The sequence below is a fragment of the Cucumis melo genome, chromosome 9 (genome assembly GCF_025177605.1).
Source record: "Cucumis melo cultivar AY chromosome 9, USDA_Cmelo_AY_1.0, whole genome shotgun sequence".
NCBI lineage: Eukaryota > Viridiplantae > Streptophyta > Magnoliopsida > Cucurbitales > Cucurbitaceae > Cucumis > Cucumis melo.
The window spans coordinates 22650142-22669992 of NC_066865.1; the positions used below are offsets into that span (position 1 = coordinate 22650142).

At 33.7% G+C, this 19851-nt stretch overlaps 3 protein-coding genes and 1 pseudogene across 3 annotated transcripts; 3 read left to right on the forward strand and 1 right to left on the reverse strand.

Annotated features, from left to right (window-relative positions):
* Positions 1-1370: 1370 nt before the first annotated feature.
* Positions 1371-3454, reverse strand: LOC103482650 (carnosic acid synthase-like). The gene is made up of 2 exons (XM_008438915.3): positions 2247-3454; positions 1371-2159 (listed from the first exon to the last, which is right to left on the reverse strand). The coding sequence occupies exons 1-2, from the start codon at positions 3177-3179 to the stop codon at positions 1539-1541; spliced, it is 1554 nt and encodes a 517-aa protein (XP_008437137.1). The 5' UTR covers positions 3180-3454; the 3' UTR covers positions 1371-1538.
* Positions 3455-7690: 4236 nt separating this feature from the next.
* Positions 7691-11296, forward strand: LOC103482651 (flavonoid 3'-monooxygenase CYP75B137-like). The gene is made up of 2 exons (XM_008438916.3): positions 7691-10367; positions 10484-11296. Exons 1-2 carry the CDS (start codon positions 9450-9452, stop codon positions 11105-11107), a joined length of 1542 nt encoding a protein of 513 aa, XP_008437138.1. The 5' UTR covers positions 7691-9449; the 3' UTR covers positions 11108-11296.
* A 1385-nt stretch (positions 11297-12681) lies between these two features.
* Positions 12682-14755, forward strand: LOC103482654 (cytochrome P450 76A1-like; annotated as a pseudogene).
* Positions 14756-14910: 155 nt separating this feature from the next.
* Positions 14911-18898, forward strand: LOC103482653 (ferruginol synthase-like). The gene is made up of 2 exons (XM_008438920.3): positions 14911-17036; positions 18203-18898. The coding sequence occupies exons 1-2, from the start codon at positions 16110-16112 to the stop codon at positions 18839-18841; spliced, it is 1566 nt and encodes a 521-aa protein (XP_008437142.1). The 5' UTR covers positions 14911-16109; the 3' UTR covers positions 18842-18898.
* The last annotated feature ends 953 nt before the right edge of the window (positions 18899-19851 follow it).

Here is a 19851-nt window from a genome sequence, read left to right on the forward strand (position 1 = left end):
TGAACTCACTTCCAATTTCCTTCATGCTTTCATTCATTCTCCCAATTAATTCTTTGATCCCAATCACAAAACCCACTTTCATTCTCACTCTCTTCGCCACTTTTCTGCTTCCTCATTATGTCATATTTTCTCGGCGGCGCTTCCACCTGCCACCGCGTTCCTCTCCTCGGAAATTTGCCGTTTCTAGACACTAAACTTCACATTTGCTTCGCAGAATTAAGTGGGTAAAGATAGGTATAATAATCGTCAGCTCACCCTCGGTGGCACGTGAGGAATTGAAGAATCACGATATCACTTTCGCCAATCCCGACCTTCCTCAGGCTGGTCGAGCCGCTACTTACGGCGGTTATGACATAATTAAGTTGGACATGAATTGGCGGACGTTGAAAAATGTTTGTACTATCAAGATGATTAGCAAAGTCAGTTTGGACTCTCTGTCCATGAGCTCCGCCGTAGAGAGGTTAGAAACACGGTGGCTCATTTGCACCAGCAATCTGGGTCGTTAGGTAACTATCATGGTTATAAAGTCTCTTAAGAGTGAATACTATTTTAATATCTACTTTGTTTAGGTGCTAATTGCTTTAGGCTACTTAGAAAATACAACACCTAATGTGAAATAGTAACAGTCAGGGATCGAAATATCTAGATCTTCATATTATAGACATTTCAATAGAAATATGAATCAAATGATGGTTGTTCCTCAAAAATTATAAAACCAAAAAAAATTAAGAAAAAAATGTTTAATTTAGTGAATAATAAATTTATTATTCACAAATAAATAAACATGTCTATTATTATATTGATGATATTTTTATGTTTATTTGTGTGTTATGCACTTTTCTTTAATATAATAAAAATATTGACTTATTCCCTATATCGAAATTATTGCTTTCAACATAGAAATATCAATAGAATTATTGATGGAGTCGAAGTTGAGAGGTAAAACAGGTTCAAAAGAGGGCAGTTTTGGATAACCTTCTGCAAAGAGGATAAGAAAGCTCCATACTTCGTCTCTTACTACCTAAAGGTTTTTCATTTCAAAATATAAAGCTTACACTCCTTTCATAAATATTTGGTTTCTTAAAATCAAATCTACCTTATCTCAATTTTTATAGTAACTTTTCAATTTGAGTAAGAATTGAATTCTAATCAAAATCCTAAATTAATAATAATAAAAGAAATAAAAACTGTTTTTTCTTTTTCTTTCAAAACTTAGTTTGGTTTTTTAAAATTGGTATAAAAGTATAAAAAAAAGATATTATATAACAAGATTATTTTAATTAGTAAGTGAGCGTTGTGGCTTGTTCATACCTCAATCCAAACTCCAACCACTGAATACACGTTAATCGTCCATAATAAGCATAAGCATGTTTACTATTATAAAAGCTAACATATTTTTATTTATAATACTATTACTATTAATTAGTCTATACAATTCTTATAAATTTTAAGTTTCAGTTAATCTAATAATACAGGTTTCAATATAATTTGCAAGCTTTAAGTTTGGAACAACAATGGCGGAAGCAGAGCCAATTTGTTTACTGATACAGAGTAGGGTCTAATAGTCTAGGCGTTGGGATGAGAACAAGAGGCTTCTTCATCTTTAAAACAATCCCAAATTTTTCCTCAATTTCAATCTTCTCACCTTCTTCCAGTTTCCAATCGAATGAATGCAAAAGCGTAGCAAGCAAATACATTACAGTTCTTTCCGCCATAGCAATCCCTGCACAGTTTCTTCTGCCAGACCCAAATGGTAAATAACGAAAATCACTCCCACTGAAATCGAATTTACCATTCAAGAACCTCTCTGGGTCGAACACCGATGGATTTTCCCATTCATTAGGGTCTCGTTGAATGGCCCAGATGTTGACGAACATTCGGGAGCCCTTTGGGATTGTGTAATTGGAGATGACGGTGGTCTCACTGGGACAGTGTGGGACTAGCAGCGGCAGAGTTGGATGGAGACGCAAGGCTTCTTTCATTACGGCTTTAAGATATGGCAAGCTCTGTATATGGGATTCTTCTACCATACTTTGTTCTCCAACCACAGCACAGAGTTCTTCCTTTGCTTTTTCTACGATTTTTGGGTTCTTCATTATTTCAGCCATTGCGAATTCAATTGTGTTCGAGGACGTGTCTGTTCCACCAATCACCATATCCTGTGCCCCACAATCACAATTTCATTTATTTTCCTTTAAATATCAACACCTAATATCTACTCAAATTTGTGTAACAAAAATTCTTACCATTAGCAAACCTTTAAGTTGAACCATGGTGAGAGGAGTTTTGGAATCGCCTTCATCTTTGACTTTTAATAAAAACTGCAAGAAATCATCTTTCTTCGCACTCTCATTAACGTCTTTCATTCTCAGTCGTTCATCAATCATCTTTTCAAAGATGGCGTCTAGTTTCTGGACATGCTTACCCATCTGCTTCTCAATTCCTTGAAGATCAAAACGAGCTAAACTCGGAAAAAAGTCAGAGACATTGGGCAGACCAAGAAGCTTAGTTACGTCCGAAACCGTCTCTCTAAAGTCAGCCGCAATGTCATCCCTGCTTTGATCGTTTTCCACTGAACCACCCCACAACATGCTCGTAACCACGTTGAAAATCGTCAAAAACCCCTGCTCTCCCACGTTCACCGCCGACCCAGCTCGCCTGTACAAATGAGCCACCGTTTTTCTAACCTCTCTACGGCGGAGCTCATATACAGAGTCCAAGCTGGCGTTGCTAAGCATCTTGACCGTACAAACTTTTCTCAACATCCGCCATTCGGGTCCGTAGGGGGCCCAACTTATGTCATAACCGCCGTAAGTGGCGGCTCGACCAGCTTGAGGAACGTCACGATTGGCGAAGGTGATATCGTGATCCTTTAACACCTCACGTGCAACGGAGGATGAGTTGACGATTATACCAATCTTTCCACCCAATCGGAGCCTTACAATTGGACCGTACTTTCTGCCCAGTTCCGTAAAGTAAGAGTGAAGTTCAGGGTCTAGAAACGGCAGATTTCCTAGGAGAGGAACGCCGGTGGGACCCGGTGGCAGGTGGATGCGCCGCTGCGAAAGTTTGACGTAAAGAAGAAGTAGAAAACCGGCAAAGAGAGTAAACAGAAAGTGGGTTTTGTAGAAATTGAGAGAATGAATGAAAGTTTGAAGGAAATTGGAGGTGAGTTCCATGGAGAAACAAAAGAGAATTGAGACTGATACGGATACCTTACTCTCAAGGGCTTCTAATAACTAAAAAAATAAAAAGTAAGCATGTGTCGACGAAGGAATATGTGGTGTGTGTACCACTATGTTTATCCTTATTTTTCTTTTCGGAAATCATAAATTTGTGGTTGTCGGTTGAAATTGAAGATGGGAGTGGGGTTTCCATCAACGATGTGATACAATTTTTTTTTTTTTTTTTAATTTTTAGTATTTGTTAAATTTGAAAAGCATTATGACATCATTATCCATAAATCTACGCTTCCAAAAACATCAATAAAATATAACATTAGTATAGTAATATTTACTTAGAAGAGTCACAAAACCAAACTTCTATAACAAAAAAAAAAAAAAAATCATATTATAAAACTTAATATAAATATATATAATATTATTAATTCACCTGAGACCCAACACAACTCGAGAAAAAAAATTCAACCCAACTCAACCTAACCCTTATAATAAGAGTTAGATAGTGCGGGTTGTTGTTATTCTTACACCCCTGTATAAAATGGAAAATTCGAAAGAAGTAGCACATTTTTTGCTTTACATTTTAAGAGCATAGCACTTTTGGTTTTACATTTTCAAAGTATCATACTTTTAAAAAAAATCGTAAATTTGTTTATCTCAGTCAATTTTGGTCAACCTCGACATTGAGATTCTTTTCAAATTTTAAAAATTCATTTCAACATCATTTCTCGATCCAGCTCGACATCGAGATTTTGAGTTTTTTTTTCTTAAATTTAAAAATAAAGGGTTTTCTCACAAATGACCAAAATACTTTTAGAAGCCTGAACGTTTAATAAACCTAAACCTTGTGCTCAATCATTAAAATTTGAATGACTTTTGCATGTCCAAATTTCAATCAGTCATCCTCAAGCTTAAATCTGTAAAGGTAATTTACTTCAACCGATTTCGTAGTTTAGGGCTTGATTTTAAATTTACTTCAACCGATTTCGTAGTTTAGGGATTGATTTTAAGTTTTGTTATAGTGTTTTTTGTGAAACTTGAGGTTGATGGGAATATGTGTAGTTGGTTTTCTGTTGTAGTTGGATATATATTGAACTAGATTTTAAGTTAATGTAGATGGTTTCGTTTGATGAATCTTGGCAATTTCATCAATTTGGGCTGATGTAAATGGAGAATCTTGGTCGACATTGATGAAATTGCCTCGAGATTTGTTGAATGAGTCTTGAAATTTGTTTCTTTTCATATGCATTTTATGGGGTAATCTTGGGGACGATTTCACCTGAGATTGCATATAAAACCCTTATCTCGTGGCATCCTCCAGTTGCTCAAGTTCCATTTTACTTCATGTTATTCTTAGTCGAGATTGACCCGAGATATCCTTAAGTTTTAGGACAGATTACTGATTTTGTTTTGATATATGTGTTTTCTGTTTGACAGATGCCTCTTGTCACCAAAATCCTCAATGCAAACTTCTTCCTTGCAAACTTGATTTGTTGTTCACACCTAGTGACCATCTCAAACATTTAAAATAAGTTAACACCTAGGACAAATTTATATGTTTAGGAAAACCATGTTTGGATATTTCTTGGGCGTTAAGTTGTTTTCAATGAACCTATGTTTCACTACACTTGCTTAGAAAGGTTGAGGATTAATGGGAGGACATTATTAGCTTTAAATTACTAGGTGAGAAGATCTCCTTTGGGCAGGAAGATTTTAACATCATCATAGGATTGAGGTATAGGTCAAGATGTGCAGTTAAAATTTAATAGGATAAAACCTTTAGAGTGCAACGATTATGTTTAGGGGATATAGAATGAATAAGAACTTGAATAAAGATTATGAATCTATGGATACGACCCAAAATCATTGTTGGATTAAAAATTAAATTGATCTAAATAAAAGAATTTGATTAAAATTTATAGGAATCAAATAGAAACAAATTGGTCTATCTCTTGCCGAATCAAAATTGTAATTAGCCATCTTTTGTTCTCTTAATATGTTAGACTTTTATATATAATAGCCACCTATGGCTTCATAAATTAAATAATTAATGTGCAAAATAAAATATAAAAATAAATTAATTAACATATGAATCAAACTTTTAAACGTTGGATTCCAGATCTAATAATGGTGGGGGAAATTGTTATACATTAAATAATGAATTAGATCATCCGTTGAATGATTGTTTAGAAGTATTTTCAAACATTTCCCAGCCTATTTTATGAGGGTGTCATGATCAACGTGGGCACACATTTGATTGAGAAACACCAACACACTCTCTCCAGAGATCATATCATATCATATTAACAATCTACAAACTAAACTTAGGCAAAGTCTTTCTTCATTATCAATCCAGCATGGGATTCCTTCAAACTCTCAATTTCTATAATCCCAATAACCAAACCGCCTTTCTTCTTGCCCTCTTCGCCGGGTTTCTACTCATTTTTCTTTATCTCAAACTTTCGCAGCCCTGCTGGCGGTTGCCACCAGGTCCTCGCGGTGTTCCGTAGGGAGGTTAGAAACACAGTCGCTCACTTGTATCAGTGAGTCGGGTCAGCAGTCAAGTTTGGAGTACAATCTTTTTTAGGGTTTTCAACGCGATTATGAGTACGTTGTGTGGGGTGGGACAATGGAAGGGGAGTAAAATGATGACATTGCAGTTGTGTTTCAAGAGATGGTTTCGGCTTAAAAAGCACAGACACATATATGAAATACGAATACAACAAGACACGAACACAACGATACATCATATTCTAAAAATCTAAGACATGAAATATATATATATATATATATATCATTTTTATAGTAAAAGAAAATTCATATTAAATGAATCGATACATTATCTGCTTAAAAGACTTAACTTAATGTATTCTATGCTCAAAAGCTATTATTGTTGTCATATATGTGTACTCAATAAGTTTTCTATGTATGTCTAATTCATTTATTGAACTAACAAGCATTCAATAGGTGTTCTACATGTGTATACTTGCTTCTTAGGATTTGGCCATGATTGAATGAGTAAACCTAATATTTGAGATTTTTTTTTTCCAAGCTTGGCTTTGTTTGTGTCTTCAAGGAATTGAGAAGAAAATGGTTAAGCTTCTCCCTAAATTGGACACTATTTTTGGAAAGTTGATTGATGATTGAATGAGGAAGAGAGTAGAAATAAAAACACCTTCCATCCTCTAAACATTTTTTTGTTAAGTAATTCAATGCTCTATCCAACTTTCCATCCAACTACATTTATTTTAACCAAGAAAAATACTCAGTAGCCGGTTGGTTTGCTCCTATTTTTGTCCAAACAGTTGTTTAATTGAAATGTTGACGAGAATTTGTAACATTAAAATAAGCTACACCTGATCATTATCTAAACATAATGTTCTTTATTTAATATAATATTTAATGAATAACTAGTGTTTGTCCTTTGAAAAAAAAAAAAAAATCAAGAACTATTGGTTCGGATGAATTATTTGATTGAAATAAAAGTAAAAAATAGACATGTGATGTGTATATAGAACTAAAGGTTAACAATTAGTTTGGCAGGTTTAGTACATTTTATTGTTATGGTCCATATAGATTTGTTGTTCAGAAGTTTGTCATTTGGTAGGTCCAATTTTCATTGGAAAATAAGATCATACAAACAAATTGGGACAGTCCAAAACTTAGGTCCCTTTTGTCACAAATTTCTACAATCAACTTCTACTTGACCCATCTTTTCATAATCATAGATTTGGTGTTTTTTATTATATTTTTTCAAGGGTCTAATTTAAAAATTAAGAAGTTTTAAAAAAAAATAGAGAATTTGAAAATTACTCAAAATAGTTTTTTAAATGTATTTTAAACCATTTTCATAAAAACGAGTTTAAACAAAAATGAGTTTTTTGAAAATCATTTTTTTCTTCGGTCAATACAAATCGATCATTTGTTTCAGAAAATTAAATTCCACCCCTTTCTAATCTTTTCCTAACTTATATTTTTAAAATTTTAGAAACTTAAAAATATAATTTTTAAAATGATTAATTTTCATAAATATAACAAATTGATAAAATAATTATGGTGCGTGTAACAAAATAAAAAAAATCTGAACATTTTTTTTAATATTCCATCTTTTTATCATCTACTATAAGAAACAATTGTGTGTGGGAAAAAATAGCAAAATCTAATGAATCATTTATCAAATATATTACACTTGCTGGTGTCAATTAATCATGGAGATTTTTCTTATTTCTGGCTTTTCTTTTTCTTTTTCGAAATTTTTTCTTCTGATTTTATTATATTTTTTTAAAAGACCCCTTTAAAGTTTTAAAAAATTAAATAAATAGTTTTCAAAATAACAAAATGATTCAAAATATTTAAATGATCTAACAAAATTTTAGATTCTTTCGTGATAGACATCATTGTAGTGTGACTAATTATTGATAACTTTTAAAATTTTTGTTATATTTTATAAAGATTTTGTTTCGTATAAAAATCCTCAAACACCATCGAATTCGCTAGGGCGGAGATGAGGAAGAACCCAAAAGTTGGAGAGAGAGCAAAGGAAGAACTCTGGGCCGTGGTTGGGGAACAGAGTATTGTTGAAGAATCCCATATACAGAGTTTGCCATAATGAAAGAAACATTGCGTCTTCCTCCAATTCTGCCGCTGCTAGAGCCGCCATTGCACAATTCAAGAGGTTTCTGGAGTGCTTGTCAACGTCTGGGCCATTCAACGAGGCCCCAGTGAATGGGAGAATCCGTTGGAGTTCGACCCAGAGAGGTTTATGAATGGTAAACATTGCGTCTTCCTCGTAATGTATTTGCTTGCTACGCTTCTTATTTAGAATTACTCACTAAAAAAGAAGAACAAAATTAATATAAAAAAAAGGAAATGTGTACATAACAAATAAGGAAAAGAGTGGTAAATAAAAGGAAGGAACATTTTTAAAAATAGTAAAATATTGAAAAGGAAAATAAAGAAACCAAACTCAAGAGGTTAATGATATTTTGTATTAGAACAATTAATAAAAAAATGAACCAATCACATGGTTGGGCTGCAAAATAATAGCAAAGGAAAGCCAGCATTTAATATTCTCTCGAAAGGAAAACACAGAAAATGTAAAGATAGAGTTAATAATTAATATATGTCCACATGACACTGACACACAACCAATTTTTGGCCGGCTAAAACCCAATTTAATAAGGAAAATTTCTCTTCCATTTCTTTTATCGCCTTCTTTCTATTATTTTCTTTATAATATTTTATTTTTATTTTTCTTTCTGCTGCGATTTTTTTACATCATATTTCTCTTTTTCTTACTTTTACTATGTTAATCTTTTTATCGTATTTCTTCTTTTTTCTTTTTTTACTGTATTTCTTTTCATCGTCTTTTCTTTTTAGGTTGTTTAAATTTGGATGTATACAAAAAATAGAAAAATCTAAAAGATCGTGTGTATAAAGAATGTCGGAAAAAAATCATTTAGACTAAAGTAGTCGTGTTGAAAAAATAAACGATCGCTAGAAAAAATAAAAGATAATCCTGAAAAAAAAATCATTTAGATTGAAGTAACCGAATATAAACGGTCGTCTAAAAAAATAAATTATCATTTTAGATAAATCTAAACGATCGTGTACCAAAAAATTAAAAAAATCATGTACCAAATTAAAAAAAAAATCTTTTAGATTTCAAATCTAAACGATCATTTAACCAAATTTAAAGTTACTAAATTAAACGATCGTCTAACAAAATTAAACAAATATAATTGAAAAGATAAATTGTAGTCGTATATAAACGATGAGACATTTTTGTTATTTTACACCGTGGGCCTATGGACTTTTTCCGTTTTTAAAATTGTTTTATGTGTATAAATATTTCGTGGATGTGTTATATTTTAAAAAGCGTGCTTACAAAAACAAAAACAATATTTTTCTAAAGAAAAGATATGTAACATGGCAGATTTTTATTGGTGATGGCACAATCAAAAATTTTCTGTGTATAATCTTTTATAGTTGAAAGGAATCTGTAAGGACGTAGTAAGAGGGTCGGCCTTGGCCTCAATAACTAATAGATAATTTCAAGGGGTTGTGATTGATGAAAAACAATTGCCAGAGGACAAAAATTGGACGTAAACTTGAAGAGAGTGATTGATTCCTTTACCCAAAGGCAAGATAGAGCCATAAATTCCTCCTCTGTCTCATCTCCACTACATTTTTGTTGCTGCCGACCTTCAACAACAATTATATTACTTTTTTTCTTTTTTTTACCCAACTCTCTTCCTTCTCCACTCCCCCATGGAAGATCCCACCTCCAATTTTTTCTCCATTGACCAATCTCACTTCTTCTTCACCTTCCTCGCCGCTCTTCTAATCTTCCTCTACCTAAGGCTCACCCGGCTGCGCGTCCCGCTCCCACCGGGTCCCCGCGGGGTTCCACTCCTCGGGAACCTCCCTTTCCTCGACCCCGAACTTCACACCTACTTCGCCCAACTAAGCCAAAAATACGGCCCGATAGTCAAGCTCCAGCTCGGTAGAAAAATCGGTATAATCATAAATTCACCGTCCGTGGTACGTGAAGTGTTGAAAGACCATGATGTCACGTTTGCCAATCGTGATGTTCCCCATGCCGGGAGAGCCGCGTCATACGGTGGTTCCGACATAGTTTGGACTCCGTATGGACCTCAGTGGCGAATGTTGAGGAAAGTTTGTGTGCTCAAGATGTTAAGCAACGCGACTTTGGATAGTGTCTACGAGCTCCGCCGTAGAGAGGTGAGAAACACGGTGGCTCACTTGTATGCGCGAGCTGGGACGAGGGTGAACGTAGGAGAGCAGGGGTTTTTGACGGTATTCAACGTGGTTACGAGCATGTTGTGGGGTGGATCAGTGGAAGGGGAGCAAAGGGATGGTCTTGCAGCGGAGTTTAGAGAGACGGTTTCGGAGATGACGGAGCTGTTAGGGCTGCCTAATGTTTCGGACTTTTTCCCGAGCTTGGCTCGATTTGATATCCAAGGCATTGAGAAGAAGATGCGTGAACTTGCGCCGAGATTTGATAGCATTTTTGAGAAAATGATAGATCAACGATTGAAAATTGATGGCAAAGACGAGGGCGAGAGTGTGAAGAAGAATGATTTCTTGCAGTTCTTACTTCAAGTGAAGGATGATGGAGAATCCAAGACTCCTCTCACCATGACCCACCTTAAAGCTTTGCTCATGGTAACTAATTAATTTTAACCCACTTTCTTTTTTCAACACTTTTGCTACCTATACTTTCATAAAAGTAGCAATTTCATCTCAAAATTTTAATTAGTTTGTAACTGTGTGGGGGGCAGGACATGGTGATTGGCGGGACGGACACATCGTCAAATACAGTAGAGTTTGCTATGGCAGAAATGTTAAAGAGCCCGAAAACTCTAAAGAAAGCACAACAAGAACTCGTAGCCGTGGTCGGAGAAGACAACATCGTGGAAGAGTCCCATATTCATAGTTTACCATATCTCAAAGCTGTAATGAAAGAAACATTACGTCTACACCCAATTCTACCTCTGCTCGTGCCGCACTGCCCAAGCGAGACCGCCATCGTCTCCAATTACACAATCCCAAAGGGATCTCGAGTATTCATCAACGTATGGGCAATTCAGCGAGACCCCAAGAACTGGGATAATCCATTGGAGTTCGACCCAGAGAGATTCTTGAATGGTAAATATGATTTCAGTGGGAACGATTTTCGTTACTTCCCGTTCGGGTCCGGGAGAAGAAACTGTGCAGGGATAGGGATGGCGGAAAGAATGGTAATGTATTTGCTTGCTACACTTTTGCATTCATTTGATTGGAAATTGGGAGATGGTGATGAGAAGATTGAAGTTGAAGAGAAATTTGGGATTGTTTTGAAAATGAAGACTCCTCTTGTTGTCATTCCAACGCCAAAGCTATCTGATCCCACTCTTTATCAATAAGATATCCAAGTATATGTACACTGATGTACCACACATGACGAATTGAACATAAATATGTATATGTATATATATACATATATGTATATATGATATTTGGACGAGTGACTAACCATTGGTACCGATGGGAACACGTGCTCCATTAGTTTTCGTATTTTAATATTAATTTTGAATCCATCTTTTTTTGTAAAATTCAATATTAATTTTTTTTGGGTGTGTTTATAATAGAGTTGTACTGTATAAAATTTGTGAATCTACTGATCACGTACTTTTTGTAGCGAGATGTATAAAACTTTTAGAACACAAAGTCTCAATCGAAATTAGTCCGATGAGATGATTAAGGAAAAAAAACCATTCACCATTTAAACAACAACAATGTATAGTTGGAAATAATCTAGAAGACAAAATAATCTGTAACATTGTTCTTTGGGACATTTGATAAATAAATGACTATGTGTGGGAAGTAACGGAGTGGTTGTGAAATACTGTAATCTTTTAAAGAAATAGTTTCTTTTTCAAAATTAAATATTTAAAAATTCAAACCCTACCTTTTTGGTTGAATTAAAAAAATTAACGAAGAACGGAAAAATATAAAACATAAAATAAAATTTTAACAAAACAAGACATTTTAAAAATAGTAAAATATTAAAATTATTTACAAAATATAATTAAATTCATCCAACTCTCCATACTCTATTTGAAATATTTGTTATACTTTATAAATAGTTTTGATCTTTTTTTATTCGAGACTATTCCCTAGAGGATGATGCGGGGTCATTTTCAATATTTAATAAAAAAGGCAGGACAATATTGTCCATTTGAAATAAGAATTAATTAATGAAAATAATGCGTAGCTATGTCATATTTAATTCTTATTTTCTAGATATGAAAAAGGAATTAATTAATAAAAAATGTGGGGCATGTCATATTTAATTTCTAAAACATCTAGATATTTCATCTATTTAAATCTAGATATTTCACATCGGTTATTGCATATTTCACACTCTAAGCATGTTAAAACAAATCAAAATATAACAAAACTTTACTATCTATCTACGACGGATCATGCTAGACTAAGATATAGATTATTATATGTGTCTAATACAAGTGGTCGTACAAAATATAACAAGAAGTTATAAAATAGGATATAATTTGTAGAATTTGTTTATTTTGAACTACTCTTGTAAATTAGTCCTCACTCGTACCGTTATATTTCTTTTCCCAAAAAAAGAAAAAAAAAATCAATAACCAACATGTGATAACTCAATTACCATAAAACATATATTTGGATCAAAAAATTGTCTTAAAACAAAATTATTCCTCATCGATAAAGGTATGAAGTAATGGTTGAGAGCAATCCACAAGAAGAAAAAAAAAACCCAATAAAAGAATAATTAAATAGAAAGTAATGTTATTGGTAATTATATGATAATGAGATAGAGAAAGTAATTGGTGGACAATCACACAGAATTGCATGACAAAAAAATTCCATAAAATAGTTCAAATATTATTTCGAGAGACAGAGAGATTTAGCACCAAATTGGAGCTTCCATAATTCATCTCTAAAACCCATAGCTATGCCTTTAGTCTCAATTCCCTTCCTCTTCTCATTTTGGTCCTTACATTTCAACAAACACAATCAAATTTCAACCCCATTTCTTTTTATCTTCCTCTTCATTTTTGCTCTCTTACGGCTCCTATCCAAATTCCGGCAGCCCTCTTTGTCTCCAGGCCCCCGTGGCCTGCCGCTGGTCGGTTACCTTCCATTTTTATCCCCCAATCTCCACCACACATTCGCGGATTTGGCCAAAATCTACGGCCCAATTTTCAAGCTTCGTTCTCACCTCCCCTTCCTCCGTTAATGAAGTTCTCCGCCACCATGAAACTGTCTTCGATAACCGAGATGCCACCGTCAGCGCTCGTCTCTGCACCTACGGGGGATCTGATATCGTGTTCAGCGAAAACGAAGGCGATTGGAAGAAGCTGAGGAAAATCTTCGCCCCAAAAATGCTTAGCAAAGCAAATCTTGATGCGTCGTATCCTTTGCGAAGTCGAGAAGTGAGAAAAATAATTAAAGGCGTGTTGGAATCGGCGGGAACCCCAATTGATATAGGGAAATTGGGTTTCTTTTGCGACAGTGAAATCGGTTATGGCAATGACGTGCGGCGGCTCAGGAGGACTGATCGGAGTGGATGGGACTGATTTGGAAGCTAAGTTCAGGGAAGTGGTGGATGAACTGATGGTGTTGCTTGGAACTCCAAATCTGTCGGATCTTTTTCCGGTGTTGGGTTGTTTAGATTTGCAGGGAATAGCGAGGAAGATGAAGAGGGTGTGTGATGAGATTTTGAATTCTGGCATTGAAGAACAGAGGAAGAAGGGAAGAAATGGTTTGGAAAACAAAGGGTTTCTAGAGTTTCTGTTGGAGGTTACGGAGGGTGAGGATAATTCAGAGTCCATTACAGAGAATCAACTCAAGGCCTTTGCTAATGGTATGCTTTCTCAATTACTTATCATTTCATTGCCATTCGAATATGCTCTTTTACCCTCAAATGATTATAATAATCATGGTTTCAAAAACTTCTAATCATGGTTTCTAACATATATATTTAACTTCTTAACCAAATTTTAAAAATAATATAGCAGTTTCGAAACAAAAATTGGAAGGGTTTTCTTTGAGTTTTGACAATTTTTACATTTGTGCCCAACCATTTTTTTGTCATAATGGAATCTCCATTATGGCAATTCTCAATTTACAACACTTACTAAAAGTCATTCCTTTGAATAAATTTTAAAAACAAGCCCTTAATTAAGCAATTAGAGACGAGTAAGTTCCAAATTTTCAATAAAAGATAAAAATGAAAACTCTTATGAGATAGAAATAGATAGATGAGCGTGAGGTTTTCCCTTTTTTTTTTTCCTAATTGCATTTTATTTGTTGGATTGAATTTATATGAAGTAGTTCACTGCATTTAAGAACATTTGATCTCTTTATAAATGGTTCGATATGATTTTAAGAATAGGACATCATCATTGGAGGAACAGACACATCATCAACTACGATTGAGTGGGCAATATCAGAATTGATACAACCAACCAAACACAATGGAGAAAGTCAATGAAGAATTAACAAAAGTTGTGGGCTTAAACCAAATGGTCGAAGAATTTCACTTATCTAAATTACACTATTTAAATGCAGTAATTAAAGAGACACTTCGTTTACACCCACCACTTCCTCTTTTAGTGCCACAAACCCTAATCAAACAACTACCCTAGAAGGTTACACTATCCCAAAGGGCTCAACTATCTACTTCAATGTCTGGGCCATCCAAAGAGACCCCAAAATTTGGGACAACCCCTTTAGACTTCATGCCCGAGAGATTCTTGAATGAATCTAAAGAAAAATTAGAGTTTTGTCCATTTGGAGCAGGTAAAAAGTTATGTGCGAAGATTCCTCTAGTTGAGAGGATGTTGGTTTTAATATTAGCTTCATTGTTGCATGGGTTTGAGTGGAAATTACCCAAGGGTTCAAAGCTTGATTTGGAAGAACCCTTTAGTTGTTATTCCTACACCAAGGCTTTCCAACTTGGAGCTTTATAATATAATGTAGATTCTGTATTAAATAATTGCTCAAATTTAAACATTGTTTTTTCATGTCTTTTATATTTATATTTATCTTGAACAACCATAAAATTTTATATCTAATTCAATTATGTTACTCCTCAAATTGGTTATCAAATTTTGTGTATTCTCAAACGATCATTGATTCATTGCTAAAGTCATTGAATAAATCATCTTGACGATTATTCAATCTAATATAATTGTGACTTGTGCAACATGTTATTAGTATATATTTTTGTGCCTTGATAACATTTTCGTTCCCTTCATCGGATTCGCGTAAAGAGGTAGACGAAAAGTATGGATCCGAAAAAGAAGAAGAGTTCGGCTTGTAGAGGAAGACAATGAAAGGCGAAGAGAGCGAAGAGAAAAACGATGAGAGAAAGATGAAGGGGATGATTATTTGGGGAAGAGGATGGGGAGATAAGAATAAAAAGAAAATCACGTGGAGAGAAATGGAAAAAGAAAAGGAAACCAATACAAAAATAGTTGAGGAAAAGGAAAAGTAAACCAATAAAAATAAATTGAGAAAAAAGAAAAGGAAACCAATAAAAAAAGTTGAGAAACGAGAGGAAAAAACTATTTTTTTTCCAATAATTCTTTGTAAAATGAGAAACGTTTTTACAATTTTTTTTATTATCATTCTTACGATAATCTTAAAATAAAATTTATCAATAAGTTGGCACAGGCATAAGAGGTAAAGAATATAAAAAATCTCATATTTTGAATGAAAGTTTTCGCAATTAAATATTAGGGTTGCTATTCATCGAAAGAAACATAAATCATTTCAAAATTCCAAAGTTTGATTAAATTTTTAAATCTAAGTCTTGCAAAGAAAAAAAAAAGAAAAAAAGATAAATTACACTCTAATCCAAAGCATTATAGAAATGTGGACACCAAATAAACACTACAAACCAAAAAAAAAAAAGTTATAAGAAACGCAACCCTAAAAGGAAACCAAAAAAGAAACAAATTATATCAAAAAGATGCCAAAGCCTAAAAGTATTCCATCCCTCTTCACTAATGTGAAACTAAATTATTTTAAACTCACTCCCCCACGCCAAAGGCTACTAAAAATATTTAAAATAGATATCGATTTTCTTTTTATTAGTGCTTATCACAATGTCTCTTTGGGGGATAAATTTTGAAATTATTTTATATTCTTTTAGTATTTTAGTTATTTTGAACCACTCTATTTTAAATTGATTTTTTAGTTTTAAGAAAATATAAAAATAATAAGGTCACCTGATGACACTCAACCTACTAATATTTTTTTAAAGTAGTTATTCAGACCACTCTGATTCAAATATTTTATGAAAGCTATGCCATTTCAACACTTAGATCCATATATTTTGGAGCTTCAATTATTCATCTCTCAACACCCATTGCTATGTCTTCAGTCTCAACTCCCTTCCTCTTCGATTCCAACAAACACAGTCAAATTTCAACCCCGCTTCTTTTTATCTTTCTCTTCATTTCTGCTCTCTTATGGCTTCGATCCAAATTCCGGCAATCCCCTTTGCCTCCAGGCCCCCGTGGCCTCCCCTTGGTCGGTTACCTTCCATTTTTATCCACCAATCTCCACCACAACTTCGCCGATTTGGCTAAAATCTACGGTCCAATTTTCAAGCTCCGCCTCGGAGCTAAGCTCTGCTTTGTTCTCACCTCCCCTTCCTCCATCAATGAAGTTCTCCGCCACCATGAAACTGTCTTCGATAACCGAGATGCCACCGTCAGCGCTCGTCTCTGCACCTACGGGGGATCTGATATTGTGTTCAGCCAAAACGAAGGCGATTGGAAGAAGCTGAGGAAAATCTTCGCAAGAAAAATGCTTAGCAAAGCAAATCTTGATGCGTCGTATCCTTTGCGAAGACAAGAAGTGAGAAAAATAATTAAAGGCGTGTTGGAATCGGCGGGAACCCCAATTGATTTTGGGGAATTGAGTTTCTTGGCTGCTGTGAAATCGGTTATGGCGATGATATGGGGTGGCTCAGGGGGACTGACCGGAGTGGCTGTGACTGACTTGGAAGCTAAGTTCAGGGAAGTGGTGGATGAACTGATGGTGTTGCTTGGAACTCCAAATCTGTCGGATCTTTTTCCGGTGTTGGGTTGTTTAGATTTGCAGGGAATAGCGAGGAAGATGAAGAAGGTGAGTAATCGTTGTGATGAGATTTTGAATTCAGCCATTGAAGGACAGAGGAAGAAGGGAAGAAATGGGTTGGAAAACAGAGGGTTTCTAGAGTTTCTGTTGGAGGTTATGGAGGGTGAGGATAATTCAGAGTCCATTACGGAGAATCAACTCAAGGGTTTGCTCATTGTATGCTTTCTTTCAACTCTATTCCTAAATTAAATTAATTTTAAATGGCAACCATATGAATTTCAAAGGGATACCATTTGCTTACTCTTTTTGGTTCTTTTAGTCCTTTTGGATTATAGAAAATTCAATTAAATATTTATAAAATTATTTACCAATTTAACAAAAAAAAAAAAAAAAAGAAATCGAAAATTTGATTGATTTTTCTCTATTTTGCTACTGTCTAATGTTATTTCATTTATTATTTTTGATAGATAATGGCTATCATGATGAATATTTTATATTAGTATAATCAACTTGTGTCTATAGTAATACTTTCTCAGATTTAATTTGAAAGTTAAGCTCCCTAATTGGTTTCTTTTTCTTCTTTTAATAATAAAATTGATGAAAATACTTACGAATATAGTAAAATATCATTTTCGCAGCAATAACTTAGGTGAACTGCATCATAAACAGTAGCCTAACACAATACTAAAATTTTATTATATATTTATAAATATTTCATTTTATTTTGATATATTTAAAAATAACCCATTTTAAAAACTATATATATTTTTTGTTTTTTAAAGGTTTAAGATGGTTTTTAAAAACATTCCTATAGGTAACAAAACTTAGAAACAATATATAGAAGTGTTTCATATATATTCAAACTCTTATGGATTTAATCATGTCCATGTAGTAAAAATTAAAGCATTTGGTTTAAAAAATTTAATAGTACTTTTAAGTTTTTTTTTTTTTTTTTATAACAAAAATTAGAGATTTTGATGTCATGATTTTACTTTCTTTTATTGGTGGAAAACCTGCTTCAATACTTACAAAATTAAATAAGAAAATTCACCAGTATGGAGATAAAGTTCCACCTATAAAAGCCTATGTTGAAATTAAATTTTACATTCAAATATACTTTTAAAAAAGGTCATATCTTTGGATGAATTAAAATATTCATATTGTCTTTAGATATGCAATTATTGTCTATAGTTCCAACTTTTTTTATTTAAGATAAGAAAAGGTGTGTAGAGATCATAAAACCAAATGAAGTTTGAAGCTTTTTCTCTCTCTTTCCTTTCTAATTGCATTTTACTATTTGGATTGAATTTAATTTAATTATATTTAATATGGTTATGAACCTTTTCTTTTTATTAATTACGTATTATTTTGAGAATATATAGGACATCGTTATTGGAGGAACAGACACAACGTCAACTGTAATCGAATGGACAATGACGGAGTTACTACAACAACCAAACACAATGAAGAAAGTCATTGAAGAATTAACAAATGTTGTAGGTTTAAACCAAATGGTTGAAGAATTTCATTTATCTAAATTACACTATTTAGATGCAGCAATTAAAGAGACACTTCGTTTACACCCACCTGTGTCTCTTTTGGTGCCACGAGTGTCTAGCAAAACAACCACCCTCGAAGGTTACACTATCCCAAAGGGCTCAACTATCTACTTCAATGTTTGGGCCATCCAAAGAGACCCTAAAGTTTGGGAAAATCCCTTAGACTTCATGCCTGAGAGATTCTTGAATGAATCTAATGAAAAAATGTATGATTTTAGTGGCAATAAGATAGAGTTTTGTCCATTTGGGTCAGGTAAAAAGTCATGTGCAGGGATTCCTCTAGCTGAGAGGTTGTTGGTTCTAATATTAGCTTCCCTATTGCATGGGTTTGAGTGGAAATTACCTGAGGGTTCAAAGCTTGATTTGGAAGAGAAGTTTGGAATTGTCACCAGGAAGTTGAATCCTTTGGTTGTTATTCCTACACCAAGGCTTTCCAACTTGGAGCTTTATAATACAATGTAAATTCTTTGTATTAAATAATTGTCAACTTGGGGTGTGCAATCAATTACCATTTAAATCTATAACCTGTTTTCTTCTCTCTTGTATGTTTCGACTTTGAGATCATAATTTATAAATATATCACAATACATGTGATATACATATGATATCTTTAATTCTTCTTTCATTATCTTTCTTTTGTATAATGCATTCATTTTCTTTTCTCTCTATTTTATAATTTTTATAATATGTTATCGACACGAGTCTTGACTATTTCAAAAATTTTGTAGAAATTGATTCGATTCATGTTAAAGATTTGTTAGAAATTTTCCTATAATTTTTTAGATATTTAGAATTTTAATAAAATATGATGTGTATTTTAATTTTGATAATTTAGTCATATCTATATATTTGATATATTCATCATTGATTTTCTAACCTAGATCATTCATTTTTTTTTTTAGTTCAAACATAAAGTTGAAAGACAGTGAATATTCTATTTTACCTAAGTTCAAATAAAAATATTTTTGGAGTAGAGAAGTTTAATGATGAAGAAGGGCCTGGTTCCGCCGGAACTTGGGTTAGAGAACCTCCAAAAACGCCGTCGTGGTAGCCCCCCATGTTCTTCTCTTTATAAATCATTCTTCCAAAACGCCGATAAAAGTTGATCTTATTGTGATCAGAAGTAATGGTCGCTGTGACATGGCCAACGAGGATGAGAAGTCCGATGATAACGATGGCAAGATGGAAGTTGAGACGATGAGCCGCCATGGATTCCGGCGATTATCACAACAAAAGAGGAGAGATTTTGGAATGTAATTTGGAGGAAGAAAATGAGGTTATGGATATTGTAATTATAATGGCCATATTAACATAACATTTAAATTAAACTTCGTCTCTCATCTATTGTTGAATTCTCTTCACACCGTTTAATTTTAATACTTTACCTTAAGATGTGTTTATTTATTTACATTTTGTTTCAGTTAGTTTCTTTAACCTTCTTTTCTAAAAAGAAAATTATTCATCATGGTATT

Bases quoted from the DNA above. Each gene is read 5' to 3' on its own strand.
- LOC103482650 (XM_008438915.3), bottom strand. From the start codon at position 3,179: ATGGAACTCACCTCCAATTTCCTTCAAACTTTCATTCATTCTCTCAAT. The intron at 2,160-2,246 runs GTAAGAATTTTT...TGTGGGGCACAG, and splicing joins AACTTAAAGGTTTGCTAATG to GATATGGTGATTGGTGGAAC.
- LOC103482651 (XM_008438916.3), top strand. From the start codon at position 9,450: ATGGAAGATCCCACCTCCAATTTTTTCTCCATTGACCAATCTCACTTC. The intron at 10,368-10,483 runs GTAACTAATTAA...TGTGGGGGGCAG, and splicing joins ACCTTAAAGCTTTGCTCATG to GACATGGTGATTGGCGGGAC.
- LOC103482653 (XM_008438920.3), top strand. From the start codon at position 16,110: ATGTCTTCAGTCTCAACTCCCTTCCTCTTCGATTCCAACAAACACAGT. The intron at 17,037-18,202 runs GTATGCTTTCTT...GAGAATATATAG, and splicing joins AACTCAAGGGTTTGCTCATT to GACATCGTTATTGGAGGAAC.